Source organism: Schistocerca americana, chromosome 2 (genome assembly GCF_021461395.2).
Source record: "Schistocerca americana isolate TAMUIC-IGC-003095 chromosome 2, iqSchAmer2.1, whole genome shotgun sequence".
Lineage (NCBI taxonomy): Eukaryota > Metazoa > Arthropoda > Insecta > Orthoptera > Acrididae > Schistocerca > Schistocerca americana.
In genome coordinates, this window is record NC_060120.1 from 836,311,753 (window position 1) to 836,335,818 (window position 24,066).

Consider the following 24,066-nt stretch of genomic DNA (forward strand, 5'->3'; position numbering starts at 1 on the left):
AGGTTTTAAAGCAGGCACAGCAGCACAAGTAGGAACCAGGTGGGGGAGAATTATAATTTTGGAAAGGCATGTTTGACTATGATGTTACAGAAGTTGAGAGGGTAACAGAAGATGACAATGGGTCCTGTACAGGGGATATGAGGTAGAAAGTATATTATGTAAGGGCCTGATTTGAGAAAGTTATAGCCTTGGCAGAGTAAACTACTGAGGGAGTCAAGGCCTGGCAGTTCTCGGTGATGACATGTGTTCTTCAGTGTTTTATGGAGGTGGGAACTGTATCAGTAGGAGGGTGAGAGGTAGATACAACTTGGGAGATTTGTTTATGAATAATATCTGTTGAATAGTTATGGGAGAGGAAAGCCTGTGTGAAGTTCTTAGTGTAGGTGCTGAGGGATTTAATAGTGGAGTATAAACATTTGATGCAGATGCCTAGGCTGTACAGACAGAAGCATTTAATGGAGAAGGGATGGCGGCTGTCAAAGTACAGGTATTATTGCATATTAGTTTTGCATGGATTGAGGTTTGGCGGTGGGTTTCAGTAAGGTAAAGATCAACATGAAGATGCCTGCTGGGCCATGTGTACCCGAGATATTTTAGTAAAGCAAGGTCGCATCAACAGTCACTACCTCCCAGATGAAAAATGTATACACTCATGTGTGTGTTAGCACTGAAGAAGGACATTGTCACCTATTGTCCACTACCATTATGCCATTCAGATGCTCAGCACTACTCTGTTTAATATTCAGTGATGTACATCGGGTGGACAAAAAAAGAAACATAATACATTACCACACCTAATACGGTGTACAAAAACAACTGGCATTCTAGTCACCTCAACATGGATAAATACAGGTTCTGTATGGTTTTCAAGGGAATCTTATAACATTCTTCCTGCAGAATAATGGCTAGCCGAGGTAACGATGATGAAGGTTGATAGTGAACATACACTCATCTGAAACTTCCTGGCTTATTAAAACTGTGCGCCGGACCGAGACTCAAGCTCGGGACCTTTGAGTTCGAGTCTCGGTCCTGCACACAGTTTTAATCTGTCAGGAAGTTTCATAGCAACGCACACACTGCTGCAGAGGTAAATTCTCATTCTGGAAATACACTCATCTCTCCAAAGGACACCACAAAGGTTTGGTGACTGTGGTGGCCAGGGGAGATATGACAACTCATACTTGTACTCACCAAACCAGTCCTGGACAATGCGAGTTGTGTGAACAGGGGGCCCATAATCTTGGAATAATATAGTATCACCATCAGGGAATGAACACTGTGACCAGCGAAAATGGTCACACAATCCTTGGCAGTTATGTGGCCTTGCAGAGTAACCAAGGGGCTCATGGCATACGATGATATGGTTGCTCAAATTATCAGCGAACCTCCACCGTGTTTCACTCTTGGATGTAAACTCAGCCAGCAGCTGGAAATGGTGCAAAAAAAGACCCATTCGATCACATGACTTGCTTCCATTGCTCCATGGTCCAGGTTTTATGGCTTTAAACCACATTTACCACTGTGGGTATTTGCATCACTGATGACTCATTTTGGAATTCCAGCTTGCACTGCAATTCCCTGTTTATGAAGCTTCCTTCATCTAATTTTGATGCTGACAGGGCTCACAAGTGTGACATTCAGTTTTGCACTGACTTTTGCAGCTGCCGTCCTTTTATTTTCATTACAATCTCCTTCAATGACTGTCTGTCATGATCACTCAACACACACTTTCATCCATGTTGTGACTTAGCGAACAATTCTGTACCACTTTCCCTTAATTAAATATTCTTGAAACAGCACAGGACAACTGCACGAAGTAATTCACCCACAGACACCTGTCATACATTGTGTAGACTTTAGATATGTGATCCATCATTTGTTCACAGAAATGACTCCCATTTTTTTTCTTTCCATGATTTTCCCCTATACTGTAATTTAATTCTGATTTCTCCTCTCTTTCATAAATGATTAAGACCACAAAATTCATTCATACTATCAGGAACAAGATCATACTGGTGTATCAGAACTGTATTATATTTGACCATAAGGACTGTTCAACTATATACAAAAGTGAAAACACTTGAACATGTAACTTGGGCATACTTACTGTTATCTGGTTTGATGGCAACAAAGGGCTTTCCTGTCTGAGTTGATGGCTTCAACTGGGTAGTCTGCATATTATTTGAAGCCTGATTTGTGTTTGTTGTTGGTGACACTTGATTTGGAGTCATTGGTATTATTATTGAACCAGCAGGCCTTGTTCGTATTCTTGCAGGAAGCTGTACGGATTTGGTACGAAGTTTTGGTGCAGTACTTTGTGCTATAAATGTTGTTGTGCTTGCTCCTCCTGTAGTCCCTAAAGTGAAAGACATTATTAAAATTGCAGCAGATCATTACGAGTTACTCTGTGTCATGTCTGACAATTCCAGAGAACAAAACTTGAAGATATAAAAAAGAAATTTATACACGGTGTTCAGAAATTCCCATTACAAACTTGTAGGACTCATAGAGGGGAATGAATCCATAATATTTTGAATAGGAACCCATGTCCACAAATGGCATACAACGATGGTACAGAGTGTTGAAGTTATGGGTGCTGGTGCCTGTAAATGAATGTATATACAGTGTGATTCTGTGATGATGTTACAAACTTTCTAGGATGATGAAGAGGGATAAATGTATCGAACTGAGGTAAGGCTCCCTGATTCTGAAATGAATGAGTTGAAAGTTACAAGTGAAAATCATTCTGATACATCTGACATAGAATATATGTACCGCTACTGTTGTTGCTAAGAATGTAGGGTATGTAACTTTCAGAGGTAGCAGTATAGACCAAAATGAAGAAGAAATATCCAGTAAACATGGGCTCTAAAATGCATACCTGAGGAGCTATGAGCACTCGTTTGTCTACACTACTGTGAAACTTATCTCCTCTACTGAACAAGTGCTCATAGCTCTTAAGGTACACATTTTAGAGCCTATGTTTACTTGACATTGTTTCTTGTTTTGGTCCATACTACCACCTCTGAAAGATGCATACCCTACATTCTTGGCAACAATGGTAACAGTACATGTATTCTTCCGCCAGAGGTATCAGAACAACTTTGCTTATAACTTTCATCTCGTTCATTTTCAAATCAGGGATCCTTACCTCAATTCGATAAATTTATCCGTCTCCAGCATCCTAGAAAGTTTGTAGCAACATCAGGGAATAACTCTGTATTATACATTTACAAGCACCAGCACCTATAACTTCTAACATCAGGGAATCACTCTGTATATACATACATTTACAGGCACCAGCACCTATAACTATGATGCTCTGTATCATCATTGGATGATGTTTCTGATATGGGTTCTTATACAGAATATTACATACTCACTTCCCTCTACAAGTCCTAGAAGTATGGAATGGGAATTTCTGAGTACCTTGTAAGTTTCTAGAATGTTTTATACACATGAAGATTTTTACTATCTCTACTTCCTATCTCTCCATCTTATTTCATAATAGTGGCTGCTCAAGTAATTCCATTGACATGTATTTGAAAACATTTTGATTTTAAGCCCATTTAGCAGAACATAATAGAAAATTTTGTTTATAATTCTGTAACTAACTTTATGTAAAGCATACTAGACATAACCTTATGAAAGTGGTACGACCTAGCTTTCCCCTGACCTCAGCGTCAGCCAATTATTAGGAAACCTAGGACTTAATATGTAATTTTACTGAGATTATGACTTGACATTCTCGTATACCTTAAGTTTTGGCTAAGATGAAGGACATATTTAGTGGCAGAAACCATCCTAACATCAATATGAATTACATGCCAAACCTGTGGATTAGTACACAGTCATTTAACATACAGAACTGCAGAGTCAAGTCAATTGAGGCAATATGCATTACAATTACCATTCAAAATTCTACACAGAGAAACCATATACTTATATAATAGTTTGTACAGCCACAAAGCAAAAGTTAATTAATCAAAAAAATGTAACTGCACAGACATGTTACCAGATTTCAAACTACCACTCTTTTTCTAGCTTAAGTGCACAGTCTCTCAACCCACATGGATAGCTGAGCACCTTAAAGCATCTGCTTCTGGTATATGGGTAAGTTTGCTTGTCCCAGATTGAATTTACCTTGTAGTTTAACAACAGGAACAGGTGTGCTAGATAGCCTGGATGCAGCTTTTACACAATTATTGCATCCACTTAGATAAATAGTGGACTGGTTCCCAGGTTCCGCGTTAGTCACACAATGCACAAACACTTTTGTAACTGATGTCGCATTTGATCATGCAACATACACTAGATGCTTTCAGAATGGGTACACAACTCCGTGTCCAGACAGGTGGGGGGAGGGAGGACTTTGGCAGGGGGTGGATGGAGCTAGCTTACACATAGCAATGGTTCTCTACAAAACTCAAAAAGTACCACACCAGTCCTGATCCAACACACTGGCTAGATATATGACACTGGTATGAATGGCAGAAGTACGCACTCACACACACATCCACACCACACACACCCAAATACCTGTGTGTGTGTGTGTGTGTGTGTGTGTGTGTGTGTGTGTGTGAGAGAGAGAGAGAGAGAGAGAGAGAGAGAGAGAGAGAGAGAAATCATGTTATCATCAGACCCACAACTACTGATAAAACTGCTATGTTAGCTTGGTATTTCTCCTGGTTTCCCCTATACATTAGTACTTCATAAATAATATATATGTTTCTGTGTTGTTGTAGAGGCCTATATATTGGTACAATTTTCACTGATGGTTATATTTCTTGTATTACCAGTAATAAACTAAGGAAATCACACTATCTGAAACTTTTTATTGTAATGACGCCTTCAGGATCACATGCAGCTCTGCACTAAATACAGTGTACTCATTGTGAATTTTAAGATACGGTCAGAGAAAGTTACTGATGAGCAAATCCTCCCATTTTGAATTGTTGGTGCATACAATAATAAAACTGTGAACCTGCATTATGTACACAAAAAATCTATGTTAAAAATTATTTAGTACATGATAGTGAAACTAGAAACAACTGTAATTTGTATCTGGACACAAAAAATAAAGCTAAAACTCAGCAGAGCTATTGTACAATACTGTTAACTTATATAATACTGGACCACAACATATAAAAGACATACCGTAGATACTTTAGTATCCCCACCAGTGGAAACTGCAACAGAGGCAGATCAGCTAGCATGGTTATCACGGCAGAATAATCCAGACACCTGCTGTGGGGTGCACATGTGAAAAGTGTCTACCTGCTGGTGGCAGTAGGCTGGGTGGGACAGTTCTAATGCTGAGATCAACCACCCTAGACCTCACCTTGTCCTTTGCGCTGTTCCCATATGCCCAATCAGCAGTCGCCCGCACCTGCCATGTGCTATGTATATCCACATGCCTGTCTCCACAAGTTTTCGAACTTTCTGCTTCCCCACAGACTGACTCGCACAGCAAGTTTTAATTTCCTCTTGGTGGGTTCTGTTCCCTGGCTTGTCGAGCCACCATCGGTCACACAGTAAAATGTTCCAATGGTGTTGTTTAGTGGCATTGTCATACTTGCACAGATACTGAAGTGGCAACAAAGGACATTTTTATGTGTGTGATGATTCTACTTTTTCTGTCCCTTCTCATGTGTTAATTATGAGCTATCATGGATTGGGCATTTCTGCAATGCTGGCAGGAACAGCTGGAAGGAGCAGCAGCAGCAGCAGCAGAAGCATGAACAGAAATGTGCACTGCTAAGTCAGAGGGCGGAATTGCTTCATGCCCCCAGGTGGGAGACCAGGCATCTGCTGTGTAGTATTCTTCCCCTCTACAGCCACAGTTTGGTGGTTTCAATGAGTCTACAGAAAGGTGGGAAAGTTACCTGCACTGGTTCTTGCTGCACTGCTAGGTAAGGTGTACTGTGAATCCAGTCAAGAAAGCTGCCTTGTCATTGTCCAGCAGTGTAAAGTTACATGAAGTTGTGCAAAATTTGAAGCCCTTCACTGAGCCCTAGAAAGACTCCTGTGACAAATTTTGTTGGTTATTTCAGATCACCCAGGGCAGTTGGATGTACCCTTGATCACCAATTTGCAGGGTCTCTCATGCAAGTGTTGTTTAGAGTGTCCCAAATTGCTGCCTCATATGCAGACTCGCTAACTCACAACATGATTGTCTGCTAAGTAGCTGATCCTGAAGTCCAAACTAGAGCACTGACCTTGTTCAACCCTCCCTTAGTTAATGTTACCCAGGTTGTGGGATCGAATGAGCTTTCGGTGGTGGCGAAGGATGTCTCTCTCAACTGGCAGGTGGTGCAATAAGGTGTGCATGGTAAACAGTCCCTGATTCCCCCCCAGTTTCTCCAGATGGACTTCCCTCCCACCATATCACTATATGTTGGCACAATTAATGTTTCTGCTGCAGCAGCATTGTGGCGCTATTTGCCCACATTGAGCTTGGCGGGTTTGCGTCAACTGAAGTGTCATAATTCATGCCCGTGGCATTTTTCAGTCCTTCAGTGTCACTCTGCTTCCCCTCATTGGGCACGCCAGTGGTCCTGCCCCAACTGTCTTTTGATGCATGTTCGACAAGACAACCTATATGATGAGGTTTTGTGTGGGGCATGCCATCAGGTAGGCCATTTAGCAACTGTTTGTGACAGTTGGTGAGCTGCAGGTCAGTTATCAGAAGCTCCTTTGTTTTCTCTGTATTCCAGGGCTGTCTCTGATGCCCTGTGTGTGTCGTCCTGGCAAATTTTTCTGATGCTATTAGTGGATGGATGACCAGTTGAACTCCCAGTAGATATGGGAGTGACAGTCAGTCTCATTAACTTAATGTATGAACAGGCTCTTGGGCTACCTGGCACTGAAACAGCTTGTATGTCAAGTTGTCTTTTTGTCTTTTATGGTAAACAGTGGATGTCTTTGGGGAGGGGCAGTTCTTCTTCTCTGCATAGATTTTCAATGGTCACTTTTCCGTTGGCACAAAATATTTTTGGGTTAGACACTTTTTCCTTTTTTGGCATCCAGATAGTTGACAAAGTCCATTTAATGATTCAATTGCTCCCTTTTCAAGATTATGACTCATTGCTACAGTCCTACAACCAGCTGTTTGAGAATACCTTGGGTCAGGTAGAAAATTTCAAGGAACTTGTTTCTTTTAAGCCATCAATGGTGGTTAAATTTTCTCACCCCTGACCCATTCCCTTCTCCAAGAATGACATGATGAAGGCCAAGTTGCAGCATTGGCAGCATGTGGATGTCTTTTCTCCTATTTTGTTGAGTCAGTGGGCCACCTCTTTGATGGTGATACAGAAGCCTGATGGTGCATTGCGCCTTTGCAGTGATTTTAAACAGATGGTCAACTCGTAATGTTTCATGTATTAGTACCCAAATCTGTGACGGTTGGAGTTGTTGACAAAGTTGTTGGGTGCTAGTATTTTTCATACATAAACTTGCGCGATACATACCTGCAGTTGTAATGCATGCAACTTCTTGGACCTTCTTGGTATCCAATTCTGTGACGGTTGGAGTTGTTGACAAAGTTGTTGGGGGCTAGTATTTTACATACATAAACTTGCGCGATACATACCTGCAGTTGTAATGCATGCAACTTCTTGGACCTTCTTGGTATCCAATTCTGTGATGGTTGGAGTTGTTGACAAAGTTGTTGGGGGCTAGTATTTTTCATACATAAACTTGCGCGATACATACCTGCAGTTGTAATGCATGCCACTTCTTGGACTTTCTTGGTATTCAACACCCCCTTTGGGCTTTACCAGTTTAATTACATACCTTTTGAACCTTGTCTGCACCAGGAATTGATCAAAAATATTTGGAACAGTTGATTCAGGATATTCCTTGTCATGTAAAGTACCACAATGACATATGGGTCGTTGGCTTCTCACAAGAAGAGCATTTACAAAACCTTGTGATAGTTGCGCCCATTATTTCGACCAGCGGCAGGGGCGGCTGCCAGGTGTCACGATGGATCACAAGGGTCAGTAGGTGTGCATGGTGGATGTTGATCAGGAGCATTAATCCACCATGCAAATCAGTTGCATCTGCATCCTGTTGGGTCATCAATACTGCCAGGCAGCAGGGATGGTTACAATGATGTTCTAGGTGCGGGCTCCCACTTATGGTGATGGGCTTCCTTGTTGCCACTTGCTTCTGACACTCTTCCTTTGCTTGCAGCCTTGGGCCTCAGTGAGACTAATTTCCACGCATACTGATATGGAGCCCATGGATATGACCTGCCTTCCTACTCCTACTCCTCCTCCTCCACCTCTCCTCTCCTCTCTTGCCACTGGATGTAATATTGGGTCCACAGACTGCTGGCTCCACCTTTGCAGATTTTCACACCTCTGGTAGAGCTAGCAGCATTAGTGCTGTCTTCTTCAGTTGTTAGTCCGCTTCCTGGGTCGTTAGCACTCTCTCTACTTCTGCGCCCAAGGTCGAGGCTCAAGCCTGGCCATTTTCAGCTCTACATGGGCATTTTAGGGGGAAGGGATTCAGTATTCCCACCATTGAACATTGCAATGAAGGAAGATGAACTGACTTGGCGTGGACAACTGCCGTGGGTGGAGGATGAGACATGTGGTATGGGCAGACCCGCTGACAGAAGTGTTTACCTCCTGGTGACACTAAGCCAGAGAAGGCAGTTCTGATGCTGAGTTCAACCACTGTGGACCTCACTTTTGTGCCTCATGTCATTTCCATCATTTCAGTCATTCCACACCTACCGCATGTTGTGTTTGTCCACATGCCTGTTTCTACGGGGTTTCAGAGTTCCTGCGTCCCTGCAGACTGACTCGCATGGCAAGTTTCATATCTTCTTGTGGGTTTCTGTTCCCCAGCTGGTTGTTGAGCCACTGTTGGCCCATACCATACCTTGTGCCAAAAGTGATGTTTAGTAGCACTGTCACGCCTGTGAAGATACTAAAGATAAAATCTGCTCTATCACAGATAAAGGCTGTGGCCAAAAACATATGTGTAAGTGTATTTTAATTGTGCCTGTCTGCAACTTAACATGTCATCTTTACAGTAAGTAGCAATCTATCTTTTCCTGCATTGCTGATATTCAAAACTAAAGAATTATTTACAAAATGAAAGTTTTTATATGGTAACACAGTACCCGATTTAAAAAAGTCACTTTATTTAAGAAGTTCTGTATTACACGCGAGTGAATACTTCTATAAGGCTAAAAAATAATGTAATTATAGAATGAAAGAATAATGTTTGTCAAATATAGTGTAAGAAATTAAATTTAAGCTGATAATTTGTGTTTGTTTTGAATGATGAAATCCATACAATGAAAGTTGTTAGACCGATTAAGAAACCAAATGAAATCAAATATAAAATGATGTAAAATAAAGACATAAAATTTACATCTTATTTTCTTAATATCTGACAAAAATATAGTACTAGCACGTTAAGGATCCAATGAGGTGATTTTAAACACCCCTGGTTTGAAACTCTGATATGTTCCATACCCATTTTTGAAAGATGGTTCTTTGCACTAATACCAAAGCTTTATTACTTGTAGCTGATTAGTGAAAAGCACTTCATCAGTGGGGGAGCAATGGTATGATATTCAAGTGTCTGTATCACAGGTAATATTTTATAAGTTTGTCACGCCATGTTAAATGGTTATTCACTAGCCAAGCACAGATGCTAGGAATAGGGCTAGTCACAAATCATAAATGTCCTAGTGGTCAGACTAGTTCTCTCTTCGTGCACCATGCTTGACATTTTTAAATAGTGTATTGTGACAGACCATACACAAACCAGGATTACATGAAAACTGTGCAAAACTCGAGTAAACAGAATTCAGTTTACTTGCCATGAACTATGACAGATGCTTTTTAAAAGACTCAATACTTTTAGGGATTCTGCTTTTAGGTCTCAGAAGTGTGGTGAACAAGTAAGCTTAAAAATAAATATGGGACCCAGAGACCTCTCAGCTTTTTCCCCTTTTCTTTTCGTTTTTTCTTGGAACAATGTGCCATACAGAATGCAGACTTCTATGGATGCTATTTGCATTGTTGCTGATATTTGATTTATTGGCCTTATTCCCGTAAGTCAAATATCAGCAACAGTGTCCCACATTCCCAATTTAGTAAAATTAAAAACAGAGAATGTGAATGGTTAAAAAGTATGCAAGCATATTTCATAGTTGGGTATCTGAAATAATTCTTCTCCAACTGTTCCTCCAGAATTAAAACTGTCGATTGCAACTGGGAGATTGCTTTGCAGTGTTAGAGGAGAGAGGGGGGTGTAGTTGTTGTCCAAAAACAAGGAACACAGAACAGAGGTTCTTGCTGTCACTGTTATCCTAATAGTTGCCATGCTACAGAAAGTTATACTTAAAACACTACCTTTAGTAACACCATTCTCTTGTTCAAAGCAATGAGACACAATGTGACACAGCAGTGGCAAGATAGGCCTCCACCAAAGGCACAGGTACAGAGGAAGTTCAAAACTGGCAGAAAAACACAAGAAAGAAAGAGGATTTCAGAATTAACTGAGAGCATTACACATGTTCTCCTACACCTCATTCACACTGCCGTTGGTGTCATTTCATCCAAGAAGAACCATAAAGAAACAGCTACTACCAAACAGACGTCTATCAGTAATGTGGTTTATGTGATAATAATGTGTTTGGTTCACATAGCTGCTGCACACATTGTTTACCCATGTTAAAAAATGGTACTGCTTAGCTATGCTACTGTATGATCTCAAAGGTAGGTGAGCAGGTGCTGAAGCAAACAAATTAACTGAATGAAAGATTCTGATTTCTCCCAACCAAAGACTGGAGTCAGACGTGATGGTGGAGGAAGCAAGAGAAAGGTGGAATGGTTATGCAATTTACAAGCAGTACTTTTACTACACCCAACTTTTGGTAGGTATGATTATCTGTTTAAATAAAAAAGAATTCAAGAATAAGCCTTCTGTTGTGATTGTTAATCTTTGTGCCTCCAAACAGCTGTACTCTCATCTAAGTTGGTCATCAGCTGCTCTGCTCAAGCATTTTGTGTTGTAAAACTACCGAAAGTATGTCTTACTTGTTTTGCTGATATCCTGGCATGTATGAAACTCTAAAGCATCAAAAGCCTTAAGTTCCTCTGCTAAGCACAGTACCAAACGTTTAATACATGCAGTTTTTGTATCAAATGACAATGGATGCTTAGTTTCACCGTGCCTGCCAATAATGACCATACAAACATGTCATTTGTACATGCGTAAAATAGTAAGCAGTTACGTCAAGAATGAGTGCCCTGATACATAGCCAAAGACAAATATGTTTTTGATTCTATACCTTTTCATTGCAGGTATACCATTAAAATGTCGAGGAAGATAAGAAGGATAGCTACCGATGTGGTTAAATGCAAGGCACACTTGTTCTGTGCTAAGAAGCTGTTGAAAGAATTTTGACAGAACAATAAGTGATATCAAAAATAGATTTCACATTTATCACACCACTTCATATAACTTCTGTTCGCTGTCAGAAAACGCCTTAAATCAAAGTTCTGTATCTTAAATTGAAAAGTGTGCACATGATTTTGGTGCCAAATACAGCAGAGATATTGATACAGTGCAGATAGTTAACAAAACAGCTGCTTTCAAGCTTCAGGCAAAGGAACTGATGAGCATTAACACAGCTTCGCATTTGAAGGTTTTATTTTCTTCTTTTTTTTCTCAAATGTGGGTTACAAGGTGCTTATCAAAACATCAAAATAGTTCAGAGGTCGTTTATGACAATGCCAGTGACTGTGGCATCTTGTGAATACAGTTTTAGCTCCCTGCTGCCGCTGGATAAGCAGCAGCCAGCAAGGAGTCATATACTCTTAGCTCACTTATTGGTTTCATAGTTTAATTCTTAATTTCTTTGCGTGTTTTTGGGTACTTGCACAGTTTAATTCACAAATTTCGGGCGTATTACAGTATTTGAGACTTGTAGCATCGCGTTTTAGTACCCGTATAGCGTAAATTCGCGTAGTTGTCAGTCATCTGTTTGTTTTGAATGGCTTGTGAGATAAAAGAGAGGAAAAAATTGTTAGGGATGGAAAAGAACTGTGCCTGTTGTGTATGCATTCAGGGGGAATTAGTCACTGTCCGTAAACAGCTGGAAGTTGTGTTGGCTGTGGTCGACAGGCTCCAGGCTGTTGCCTTAGGCCGCGGTGACACTGGGACACTCAAGGCGAGTGCTTTAGTACCTCTGGAACCTGCAGCATTGCCTGGGATCTCTGATGCCACTGCGCCCTCAGATTTGGACGTCCTTGCCGGTCGACACTTGCCTGACGGCAATTGGCGAACCATAGCAGGGTCGCGAATCCCTGGGCGGAAGGCGAAAGTTGGTGCTGGCCGCAAGGCTGTACCCTTACGCCTCCATAACAGGTTTGAGGTACTGCCCACTGCTGAAAGTACTTCTGAGCCAGCAAGGGCAGCCTCGCCTGTTGTGGCAGTGGCCGGTCTTCCTGAGAGGTCCAGACAAGCGCAGAGGGTGGGATTGCTTGTCATTGGGAGCTCCAGTGTTAGGTGAGTGATGGAGCCCCATAGGGATATGGCAGCTAAGGGTGGGAAGAAAGCCAATGTGTTCTCCGTGTGCATACCGGGGGGAGTCATCCAAGATGTAGGAAGTGTCCTTCCGGATACCATGAAGGGTACAGGGTGCAGCCAACTGCAGGTGGTGGCTCATGTCGGCACAAATGACATGTGTCACTATGGATTGGAAGAGATTATCTCTGGTTTCCAGCAGCTATCTGAGTAGGTGAAGACCGTCAGTCTTGCTAGCGAGATGAAGGCAGAGCTCACCATCTGCAGCATCGTCTACAGGACCGATTGCGGACCGCTGGTACAGTGCCGAGTGGAGGGTCTGAATCAGAGGTTCAGACAGTTCTGTGACCATGTAGGCTGCAGATTCCTCGACTTGTGCCATAGGGTTGTGGGGTTTCGAGTTCAGCTAAATAGGTCGGGTGTCCACTACACACAGGAGGCGGCTACACGGGTAGCAGGGGCTGTGTGGCGTGGACTGGGCGGTTTCTTACGTTAGACAGTCTCGGGAAAGATCAAAAAGGGCTCCAGGTAGAGGGTACAGGGCAAAGAAATGACAAGAATTGACCAAGTAACAGTCAGTATTGTAGTTGTAAATTGTCGTAGCTGTCTTGGAAAAGTAACAGAGCTTCAGCGCTGACGGAAAGCACTGAAGCTGAAATCACTATAGGAACAGAAAGCTGGCTAAAGCCGGAGATAAATTCTGCTGAAATTTTTACAGAGACGCAAACTGTGTTCAGAAAGGATAGATTAAACAAAGTAGGTGGTGCTGTGTTTGTGTCTGTTGATAGTAGTTTATCTTGTAGTGAAGTTGAAATAGATAGTTCCTGCAAACTGCTATAGGTAGAGGTTATACTCAACAGCCGTACCAAAATAATAATTGGCTCCTTCTACTGACACCCGACTCAGATGATATAATAGCTGAACAGTTCAAAGAAAACTTGAATGTCATTCAGATGATATAATAGCTGAACAGTTCAAAGAAAACTTGAATCTCATTACAAATAAGTATCCCACTCATACAGTTATAATTGGTGGAGACTTCAATCTACCCTCAATTTGTTGGCGAAAATACATATTCAAAGCCGGTGGTAGACAGAAAACATCTTCTGAAATTGTACTAAATGCTTTGTCTGAGAATTACTTTGAACAATTAGTTCATGATTTAAAACAGCAGATAAAAATTCTGCTTGATGCCTTCCTAAGAGAGAGTCTCCATTCCTTCCAAGCTAATTATGTAAGTGTAGAGCAGATTTGGCTCAAATTCAAAGATACAGTATCGACAGCAATAGATAGATTCATACCGCATAAGTTAATAGAGATCGGACTGATCCATCATGGTACACTAAACACGTTAAAACACCGTTGCAGAAGCAACGAAAAAATCATGCCAAATTCAGAAGAACGCAGAATCCCCAAGACTGGCTATGTTTCACAGAAGCTCGCAATTTAGTTCGGATGTCAATGCTAGATGCTTTTAATAGTTTCCACAATGAAACATTGTCTCAAAATATGGTAGAAAACCCAAAGAGATTCTGGTCCTATGTAAAGTACACCAGTGGCAAAAAACAGTCACACTAAAGCGGAGTTACTAAATACAGTTTTCCATAATTCCTTCATGAAAGAAGATGACCTAAATATTCCAGAATTCGAAACCAGAGCAGCTGTTAGCATGAGTGACATAAAAGTAGATATCTTAGGTGTCGCGAAACAACTCGAATCACTTAAGAAAGGCAAGTCTTCCGGTCCAGATGGTATACCAATCAGGTTCCTTTCAGAGTATGCAGACACAATAGCGCCTTTCTTAGCAATCAGATACAACCACTCACTTGACGAGAGGTCTGTACCTAAAGACTGGAAAGTAGCACAGGTCACACCAATCTTCAAGAAAGGAAATAGGAGTAACCGACTGAATCAAAGACCCATATCACTGACCTCAATTTGCAGTAGGATTTTGGAGCATATACTGTACTCTAACATTACGAATCACCTTGAAGAAAATGACTTATTGATACATAACCAACACGGATTCAGAAAATACCATTCTTGTGCAACACAGCTAACTCCTTATTTCCATGAAGTAATGGGTGCTGTCAACAAGGGATCTCAGATCGATTCCATATTCCTAGTTTCCAGAAGGCTTTTGATACCGTTCCTCACAAGCGACTATTAATCAAATTGCGTGCATATGGAGTATCATCTCAGTTGTGTGACTGGATTCATGATTTCCTCTCAGAGAGGTCACAGTTCGTAGTGATAGACGGTAAATCATCGAGTAGCACAGAAGCGATATCTGGCGTTCCACAAAGTAGTGTCATAGGCTCTCTGCTGTTCCTAATTTACATAAATGACCTAGTTGATAATCTGAGCAGCCCCCCCTAGATTGTTTGCAGATGATGCTGTAATTTACTGTCTAGTAAAATCATCAGACGATAAATTCCAATGGCACTAAACAAAGAAAAGTGCGAGATCATCCACATGGGTACTAAATGAAATTCGATAAATGTTGGGTATACGATAAATCTCACAAATCTAAGGGCTGTCAATTCGACTAAATACCTAGGAATTACAATTACGAGCAACTTAAATTGAAAAGACCACATAGATAATATTGTGGGGAAGGCGAAACAAAGACTGTGCTTTGTTGGCGAACACTTAGAACATGTGACGAACCCACTAAAGAGACAGCCTACACTACACTTGTCCATCCTCTGCTGGAATATTGCTGTGTGGTGTGGGATCCTTACCAGGTAGGATTGACAGAGGACATTGAAAAAGTGCAAAGAAGGGCAGCCTGTTTCGTGTTATCACGCAATAGGGGGGAGAGTGTCACTGATATGACACGCAAGTTGGGGTGGCAGTCATTGAAACAAAGGCGGTTTTCTTTGTGGTGAGATCTATTTACGAAATTTCAATCACCAACTTTCTCTTCGGAATGTGAAAATATTTTGATGACACCTGTCTAAGTAGGGAGAAATGATCATCATAGTAAAATAATAGGAATCAGAGCTCGAACGGAAAGATTTAGATGTTCCTTTTTCCCATGCGCCATTTGCGAGTGGAATGGCAGAGAAGTAGTATGAAAATGGTTCGATGAACCCCCGGCCAGGCACTTAAGTGTGAATTGCAGAGAACCCATGTAGCTGTAGATGTAGATGTTAAAGATCATATAAAGCTACATAAGGATGGACATAGGTAAAAGCCGTGAAATTTAGCTATCTTGTAGGTAGAATACAACACAGCAGCTAAAATTGATCTCAAAGAGATAACCACTGAGTTTGCTTCACTCAAAGCAAGAAAATGTAATGTAAAATTAAAAAAATATAAATACAGTTCCTACAAAGTGATTTTTTTCTCGACTTTTAATTACCAATAAAACAACTGATTCTTTAAAGAACTGAAATCTCCTGTTTAAAACAGCTTTAAAATTCTGATTACTTTACATACGAGTTAATGTGTCAGATATTTGACATTAAGCATTTTAACAAGAAAAAGTTTAGAAACAGTTTGAAATTATGTTTAAAGTTTATTGGAAGTCACTAAGAGCTCTCATTACAAAGCACTGGATGAATATAGTCTGGTTAATTTGCACTCCACTTCAAGTAAAAGTTAGTTTTTTATGTATCTCAATGTTTATGATGCCTTATCTTCTGAACTATGTGTTGTACAAATACATAATTTTGCAGGTACATTCAGTGGTTTAGGGGATACTGTCTGCAAAATGTGTTGGGAATGGAGTTAGTAGTAAGGAAGTAATAAATTAAAAAGTCATGCCTGATGCTAATGTTTTACTGTACAGGTAGCAAAAACATAGTACATGATAAAGTTTTGTTAATGTTTGATATTATGTGTCAAGTGTCTCAGACATAACTAAGGGCTCTCATTCTCTGGTACTAGATGAATGTAAGTAATTTTAATTTGCACGTCATGAGCTACACTGCCTCAAGACATGTGCACAATTTCTACCTGTAATACTTGTCTCACTCTGTTACGCCTTTAATGTAATATTATACCTCTTAACAAGTTGATTAAGACAGAATTTTTAATTTAAGTTAATAACAATTTGAAATATTGCAAATAAAATTTGTGTTGCTCCTGGGCTGTTAGATAGGCAACCTGCAACAGGAGCTGGGATTGTGTGACTGTGCTCCAGATTACCCATTTAATAATATAATAACCCTTTTCATTTATTTCTAATTAACAATTATGCATTATTAATAACTTACGAGGAGCAAATAAAATCTGTTTTTTATTATATGTAAAACTAAAACCAACGTACAAGGGGAGGGGGGGGGGGGGGGGGGGCAAAAGTAATGAGAATTTTTCTCTGGCAGTCAGTACAACATCAGTTTTGAATTCTCCTTCTACAGGTCTTCACTAGGCAACGTTTTGAATCAGTTGTCATGTGGCACTGGTGTGAAAGCATTATTTTGACCAGTGTGACTATGTGGTGTTTCACATGTTCGGCAATTTTTCAAAGGCAGACATTAAATACATGCCAATATCAGGTTCTGTTCCCTGTTAGGGGTCCGCAGCTCGTGGTCGTGCGGTAGCGTTCCCGCTTCCCACGCCCAGGTTCGATTCCCGGCGGGGTCAGGGATTTTTTCTCTGCCTCGTGATGACTGGGTGTTGTGTGCTGTCCTTAGGTTAGCTAGGTTTCAGTAGTTCTAAGTTCTAGGGCTTCCCCCATGAACCATGGACCTTGCCGTTGGTGGGGAGGCTTGCGTGCCTCAGCGATACAGATGGCCGTACCGTAGGTGCAACCACAACGGAGGGATATCTGTTGAGAGGCCAGACAAACATGTGGTTCCTGAAGAGGGGCAGCAGCCTTTTCAGTAGTTGCAGGGGCAACAGTCTGGATGATTGACTGATCTGGCCTTGTAACATTAACCAAAACGGCCTTGCTGTGCTGGTACTGCGAACGGCTGAAAGCAAGGGGAAACTACAGCCGTAATTTTTCCCGAGGACATGCAGTTTACTGTATGATTAAATGATGATGGCGTCCTCTTGGGTAAAATATTCCGGAGGTAAAATAGTCCCCCATTCGGATCTCTGGGCGGGGACTACTCAAGAGGACGTCGTTATCAGGAGAAAGAAAACTGGCATTCTACGGATCGGAGCGTGGAATGTCAGATCCCTTAATCGGGCAGGTAGGTTAGAAAATTTAAAAAGGGAAATGGATAGGTTAAAGTTAGATATAGTGGGAATTAGTGAAGTTCGGTGGCAGGAGGAACAAGACTTTTGGTCAGGTGATTACAGGGTTATAAATACAAAATCAAATAGGGGTAATGCAGGAGTAGGTTTAATAATGAATAGGAAAATAGGAATGCGGGTAAGCTACTACAAACAGCATAGTGAACGCATTATTGTGGCCAAGATAGACACAAAGCCCATGCCTACTACAGTAGTACAAGTTTATATGCCAACTAGCTCTGCAGATGATGAAGAAATTGATGAAATGTATGACGAGATAAAAGAAATTATTCAGGTAGTGAAGGGAGACGAAAATTTAATAGTCATGGGTGACTGGAATTCGTCAGTAGGAAAAGGGAGAGAAGGAAACATAGTAGGTGAATATGGATTGGGGGGAAGAAATGAAAGAGGAAGCCGCCTTGTAGAATTTTGCACAGAGCATAATTTAATCATAGCTAACACTTGGTTCAAGAAGCAAAAAAGAAGGTTGTATACCTGGAAGAATCCTGGAGATACTAAAAGGTATCAGATAGATTATATAATGGTAAGACAGAGATTTAGGAACAAGGTTTTAAATTGTAAGACATTTCCAGGGGCAGATGTGGATTCTGACCACAATCTATTGGTTATGAACTGCAGATTGAAACTGAAGAAACTGCAAAAAGGTGGGAATTTAAGGAGATGGGACCTGGATAAACTGAAAGAACCAGAGGTTGTACAGAGTTTCAGGGAGAGCATAAGGGAACAATTGACAGGAATGGGGGAAAGAAATACAGTAGAAGAAGAACGGGTAGCTCTGAGGGATGAAGTAGTGAAGGCAGCAGACGATCAAGTAGGTAAAAAGACGAGCGCTAATAGAAACCCTTGGGTAACAGAAGAAATATTGAATTTAATTGATGAAAGGAGAAAATATAAAAATGCAGTAAATGAAGCAGGCAAAAAGGAATACAAACGTCTCAAAAATGAGATCGACAGGAAGTGCAAAACGGCTAAGCAGGGATGGCTAGAGGACAAATGTAAGGACGTAGAGGCTTGTCTCACTAGGGGTAAGATAGATACTGCCTACAGGAAAATTAAAGAGACCTTTGGAGAGAAGAGAACCACTTGTATGAATATCAAGAGCTCAGATGGCAACCCAGTTCTAAGCAAAGAAGGGAAGGCAGAAAGGTGGAAGGAGTATATAGAGGGTTTATACAAGGGCGATGTACTCGAGGACAATCTTATGGAAATGGAAGAGGATGTAGATGAAGATGAAATGGGAGATACGATACTGCGTGAAGAGTTTGACAGAGCACTGAAAGACCTGAGTCAAAACAAGGCCCCGGGAGTAGACAACATTCCATTAGAACTACTGATGGCCTTGGGAGAGCCAGTCCTGACAAAACTCTACCATCTGGTGAGCAAGATGTACGAGACAGGCGAAATACCCTCAGACTTCAAGAAGAATATAATAATTCCAATCCCAAAGAAAGCAGGTGTTGACAGATGTGAAAATTACCGAACCATCAGTTTAATACGTCACAGCTGCAAAATACTAACGCGAATTCTTTACAGGCGAATGGAAAAACTGGTAGAAGCGGACCTCGGGGAAGATCAGTTTGGATTCCGTAGAAATGTTGGAGCACGTGAGGCAATACTAACCTTACGACTTATCTTAGAAGAAAGATTAAGAAAAGGCAAACCTACGTTTCTAGCATTTGTAGACTTAGAGAAAGCTTTTGACAATGTTAACTGGAATACTCTCTTTCAAATTCTGAAGGTGGCAGGGGTAAAATACAGGGAGCGAAAGGCTATTTACAATTTGTACAGAAACCAGATGGCTAGAGGACACATGTAAGGATGTAGAGGCTTGTCTCACTAGGGGTAAGATAGATACTGCCTACAGGAAAATTAAAGAGACCTTTGGAGAGAAGAGAACCACTTGTATGAATATCAAGAGCTCAGATGGCAACCCAGTTCTAAGCAAAGAAGGGAAGGCAGAAAGGTGGAAGGAGTATATAGAGGGTTTATACAAGGGCGATGTACTCGAGGACAATCTTATGGAAATGGAAGAGGATGTAGATGAAGATGAAATGGGAGATACGATACTGCGTGAAGAGTTTGACAGAGCACTGAAAGACCTGAGTCAAAACAAGGCCCCGGGAGTAGACAACATTCCATTAGAACTACTGATGGCCTTGGGAGAGCCAGTCCTGACAAAACTCTACCATCTGGTGAGCAAGATGTACGAGACAGGCGAAATACCCTCAGACTTCAAGAAGAATATAATAATTCCAATCCCAAAGAAAGCAGGTGTTGACAGATGTGAAAATTACCGAACCATCAGTTTAATACGTCACAGCTGCAAAATACTAACGCGAATTCTTTACAGGCGAATGGAAAAACTGGTAGAAGCGGACCTCGGGGAAGATCAGTTTGGATTCCGTAGAAATGTTGGAGCACGTGAGGCAATACTAACCTTACGACTTATCTTAGAAGAAAGATTAAGAAAAGGCAAACCTACGTTTCTAGCATTTGTAGACTTAGAGAAAGCTTTTGACAATGTTAACTGGAATACTCTCTTTCAAATTCTGAAGGTGGCAGGGGTAAAATACAGGGAGCGAAAGGCTATTTACAATTTGTACAGAAACCAGATGGCTAGAGGACACATGTAAGGATGTAGAGGCTTGTCTCACTAGGGGTAAGATAGATACTGCCTACAGGAAAATTAAAGAGACCTTTGGAGAGAAGAGAACCACTTGTATGAATATCAAGAGCTCAGATGGCAACCCAGTTCTAAGCAAAGAAGGGAAGGCAGAAAGGTGGAAGGAGTATATAGAGGGTTTATACAAGGGCGATGTACTCGAGGACAATCTTATGGAAATGGAAGAGGATGTAGATGAAGATGAAATGGGAGATACGATACTGCGTGAAGAGTTTGACAGAGCACTGAAAGACCTGAGTCAAAACAAGGCCCCCGGAGTAGACAACATTCCATTAGAACTACTGATGGCCTTGGGAGAGCCAGTCCTGACAAAACTCTACCATCTGGTGAGCAAGATGTACGAGACAGGCGAAATACCCTCAGACTTCAAGAAGAATATAATAATTCCAATCCCAAAGAAAGCAGGTGTTGACAGATGTGAAAATTACCGAACCATCAGTTTAATACGTCACAGCTGCAAAATACTAACACGAATTCTTTACAGGCGAATGGAAAAACTGGTAGAAGCGGACCTCGGGGAAGATCAGTTTGGATTCCGTAGAAATGTTGGAGCACGTGAGGCAATACTAACCTTACGACTTATCTTAGAAGAAAGATTAAGAAAAGGCAAACCTACGTTTCTAGCATTTGTAGACTTAGAGAAAGCTTTTGACAATGTTAACTGGAATACTCTCTTTCAAATTCTGAAGGTGGCAGGGGTAAAATACAGGGAGCGAAAGGCTATTTACAATTTGTACAGAAACGAGATGGCAGTTATAAGAGTCGAGGGGCATGAAAGGGAAGCAGTGGTTGGGAAAGGAGTGAAACAGGGTTGTAGCCTCTCCCCGATGTTATTCAATCTGTATATTGAGCAAGCAGTAAAGGAAACAAAAGAAAAATCGGAGTAGGTATTAAAATTCATGGAGAAGAAGTAAAAACTTTGAGGTTCGCCGATGACATTGTAATTCTGTCAGAGACAGCAAATGACTTCGAAGAGCAGTTGAACGGAATGGACAGTGTCTTGAAAGGAGGATATAAGATGAATATGAACAAAAGCAAAACGAGGATAATGTAATGTAGTCAAATTAAATCGGGTGATGCTGAGGGGATTAGATTAGGAAATGAGACACTTAAAGTAGTAAAGGAGTTTTGCTATTTAGGGAGTAAAATAACTGATGATGGTCGAAGTAGAGAGGATATAAAATGTAGACTGGCAATGGCAAGGAAATCGTTTCTGAAGAAGAGAAATTTGTTAACATCGAGTATAGATTTAAGTGTCAGGAAGTCGTTTCTGAAAGTATTTGTATGGAGTGTAGCCATGTATGGACGTGAAACATGGACGATAACCAGTTTGGACAAGAAAAGAATAGAAGCTTTCGAAATGTGGTGCTACAGAAGAATGCTGAAGATAAGGTGGGTAGATCACGTAACTAATGAGGAGGTATTGAATAGGTAGGATTGGGGAGAAGAGAAGTTTGTGGCACAACTTGACTAGAAGAAGGGATCGGTTGATAGGACATGTTTTGAGGCATCAAGGGATCACAAATTTAGCATTGGAGGGCAGGAGATCAATACACTAAGCAGATTCAGAAGGATGTAGGTTGCGGTAGGTACTGGGAGATGAAGAAGCTTGCGCAGGATAGAGTAGCATGGAGAGCTGCGTCAAACCAGTCTCAGGACTGAAGACCACAACAACAACAAGTTCTAGGGGACTGATGACCATAGTGCTCCGAGCCATTTGAACCATTTTGAACCCTGTTAGGGAATCAGCAGCAAAAATTGTCAGAATGAGCCAAAACAGTCAGAAATTGACCTGGATTTTGATGCAAATGTCATCACAGAGGATACATTGTGGTGTTATGGATATGACCCAGAAACGAAGCAACAATCCAGCCAGTGGAAGAATCCTTCGTCAACAAGACCAAAGAAAGCAATGCAGGTGAGATCCCATGTGAAGACATCATTGGTTTGTTTTTTCGAGATCAAGGGGATCGTCCACCATGAATTCATTCCCCAGGATACTACAGTTAACCAACATCACCACTCTGAATTGCTAAAATGATTATATGAAACAGTGAGAGAAACTTTGTTGAATGTACACTCTTTATTGACAACCACTGCATAAACAAAAATTATGTCGGCTGACAACTGCATACCGTCTAATGTTACGGTTAGAGTAACATTAACACAACAGTTAACTGTCCAAGTACAGCTGACAACTGAAAGCACACTGGCACTGAGCTGGTCTGATAGAGAAGATACAAGTGAATGAGGCCATGCTGTCAGCAGCCCAATGTGTTCATATTTGCCAGCCAGAGCACTGGCTGAGGGTGATGGTGGCACACTTACTTTGCCCAGCCACTGCTGGTGCCTGATTCAAGTGCTGCCACGGTAGACCACACAGGCTTGATGCCACATACCTCCCCTCTTCCACGGAGCTGGTGCCACAGTCGTCAGCATGCAAAAAAGGAGGACCACACTGGACAGATCGCTGCTGGCGGAAGGTCGGCATGGGCGAGGAAGCCACCTGATCTGCCCAGGTGACCTGAGGGTGACAGCAGAGGTATGGCAGTAGGGCAATAACAACTGCATGGTGACAATGTTGTTTTCCATTAGTTCATCAGCATCCAATGAGGCACCACTCTCTAAGGGATTGGCTGTCAGCTGTCTCCAGGTGGACAGGTGGAAGTGGCCTGGATTGTGGTGTCCTGGCTGCAGCGACGACCCAGTGCATGGGGGTTCTGTGGACCATGTGGTAGTAAGAGAGGGACGCAACAATGACAGGCGAACATCTGCCTGGTGCTCTGATGAGCGGGAGGCATTTGGCGTGCTGCTTTCAGACACTAGCTGAGGGCCAAAGCGGGCCATGGTTCCATCTCGATGCCTCCATGGCACCCAGTCCTTGGGTGTAGGAGTGAGCATCGCCTGCAGGAAGGCTCTCTGAGGCAAACTGTGGGCCGTAATTGGAGACAATTGTCCATGGCAATTGTTCAATCACAAAATTCTGTGTTAGAGCCCACACTGTAGCTTCTGCTGAAGTGGAGCACATCCGCATGACATGTGGCTAATTTGATAGTGCATCCACCACAACTAACCATATGGAATGACAGAAAGGACCTACAAAATCAATGTATAAGGGGCGTTCAAAAAGAAATTAGCCGGAGTCTGGAATGAGCAAACCAGTGACAGGAGGGTAACATCATGGCGTGTGTAACGAAGTGTGGTTCAGACCAGAGATTGGAAGTTCACAGCTCATCGCTAGAGGGCACACGTGCATGTCACATGACTATATAGAGCTAGCAGTAGCATGTATCAATCATCCAATGCTGCCAGTCACATTACAAACAGTGACATGGAGGTGTCAACAGAAGAGCAAAGAGGATTGTTTGTTTTCAGACAGTGGAAGGAGTAGGAGGAATGGGCATTCATCGAAAAATGTCATAAGTGTACAGTGAACACTGCATGTCCCTTACAAGGGTCAAGGCGTGGCACAAGCGCTTCAAGGAAGGGCAGATGTCATTAGCTGATGATACACGGTCTGGAGCACCAAACTGCATTACTGATGACATTGTCCAGCTGGTGGATGCACTCATTACCCAGGACCGCCGAGTGACCACTGTGGTCGGACTGAGCAT

At 41.7% G+C, this 24,066-nt stretch overlaps 1 protein-coding gene across 1 annotated transcript in view; it reads right to left on the minus strand.

Annotated features, from left to right (window-relative positions):
* The window catches only part of LOC124595554 (BRCA2-interacting transcriptional repressor EMSY-like), a 324,488-nt gene that overhangs the window by 156,756 nt on the left and 143,666 nt on the right, over positions 1 to 24,066 (minus strand). The window contains exon 9 of the mRNA XM_047134334.1: positions 2,108 to 2,356. Within this exon, the coding sequence (XP_046990290.1) occupies positions 2,108 to 2,356 (249 nt within the window). The remainder of the gene's footprint in view (positions 1 to 2,107; positions 2,357 to 24,066) is intronic.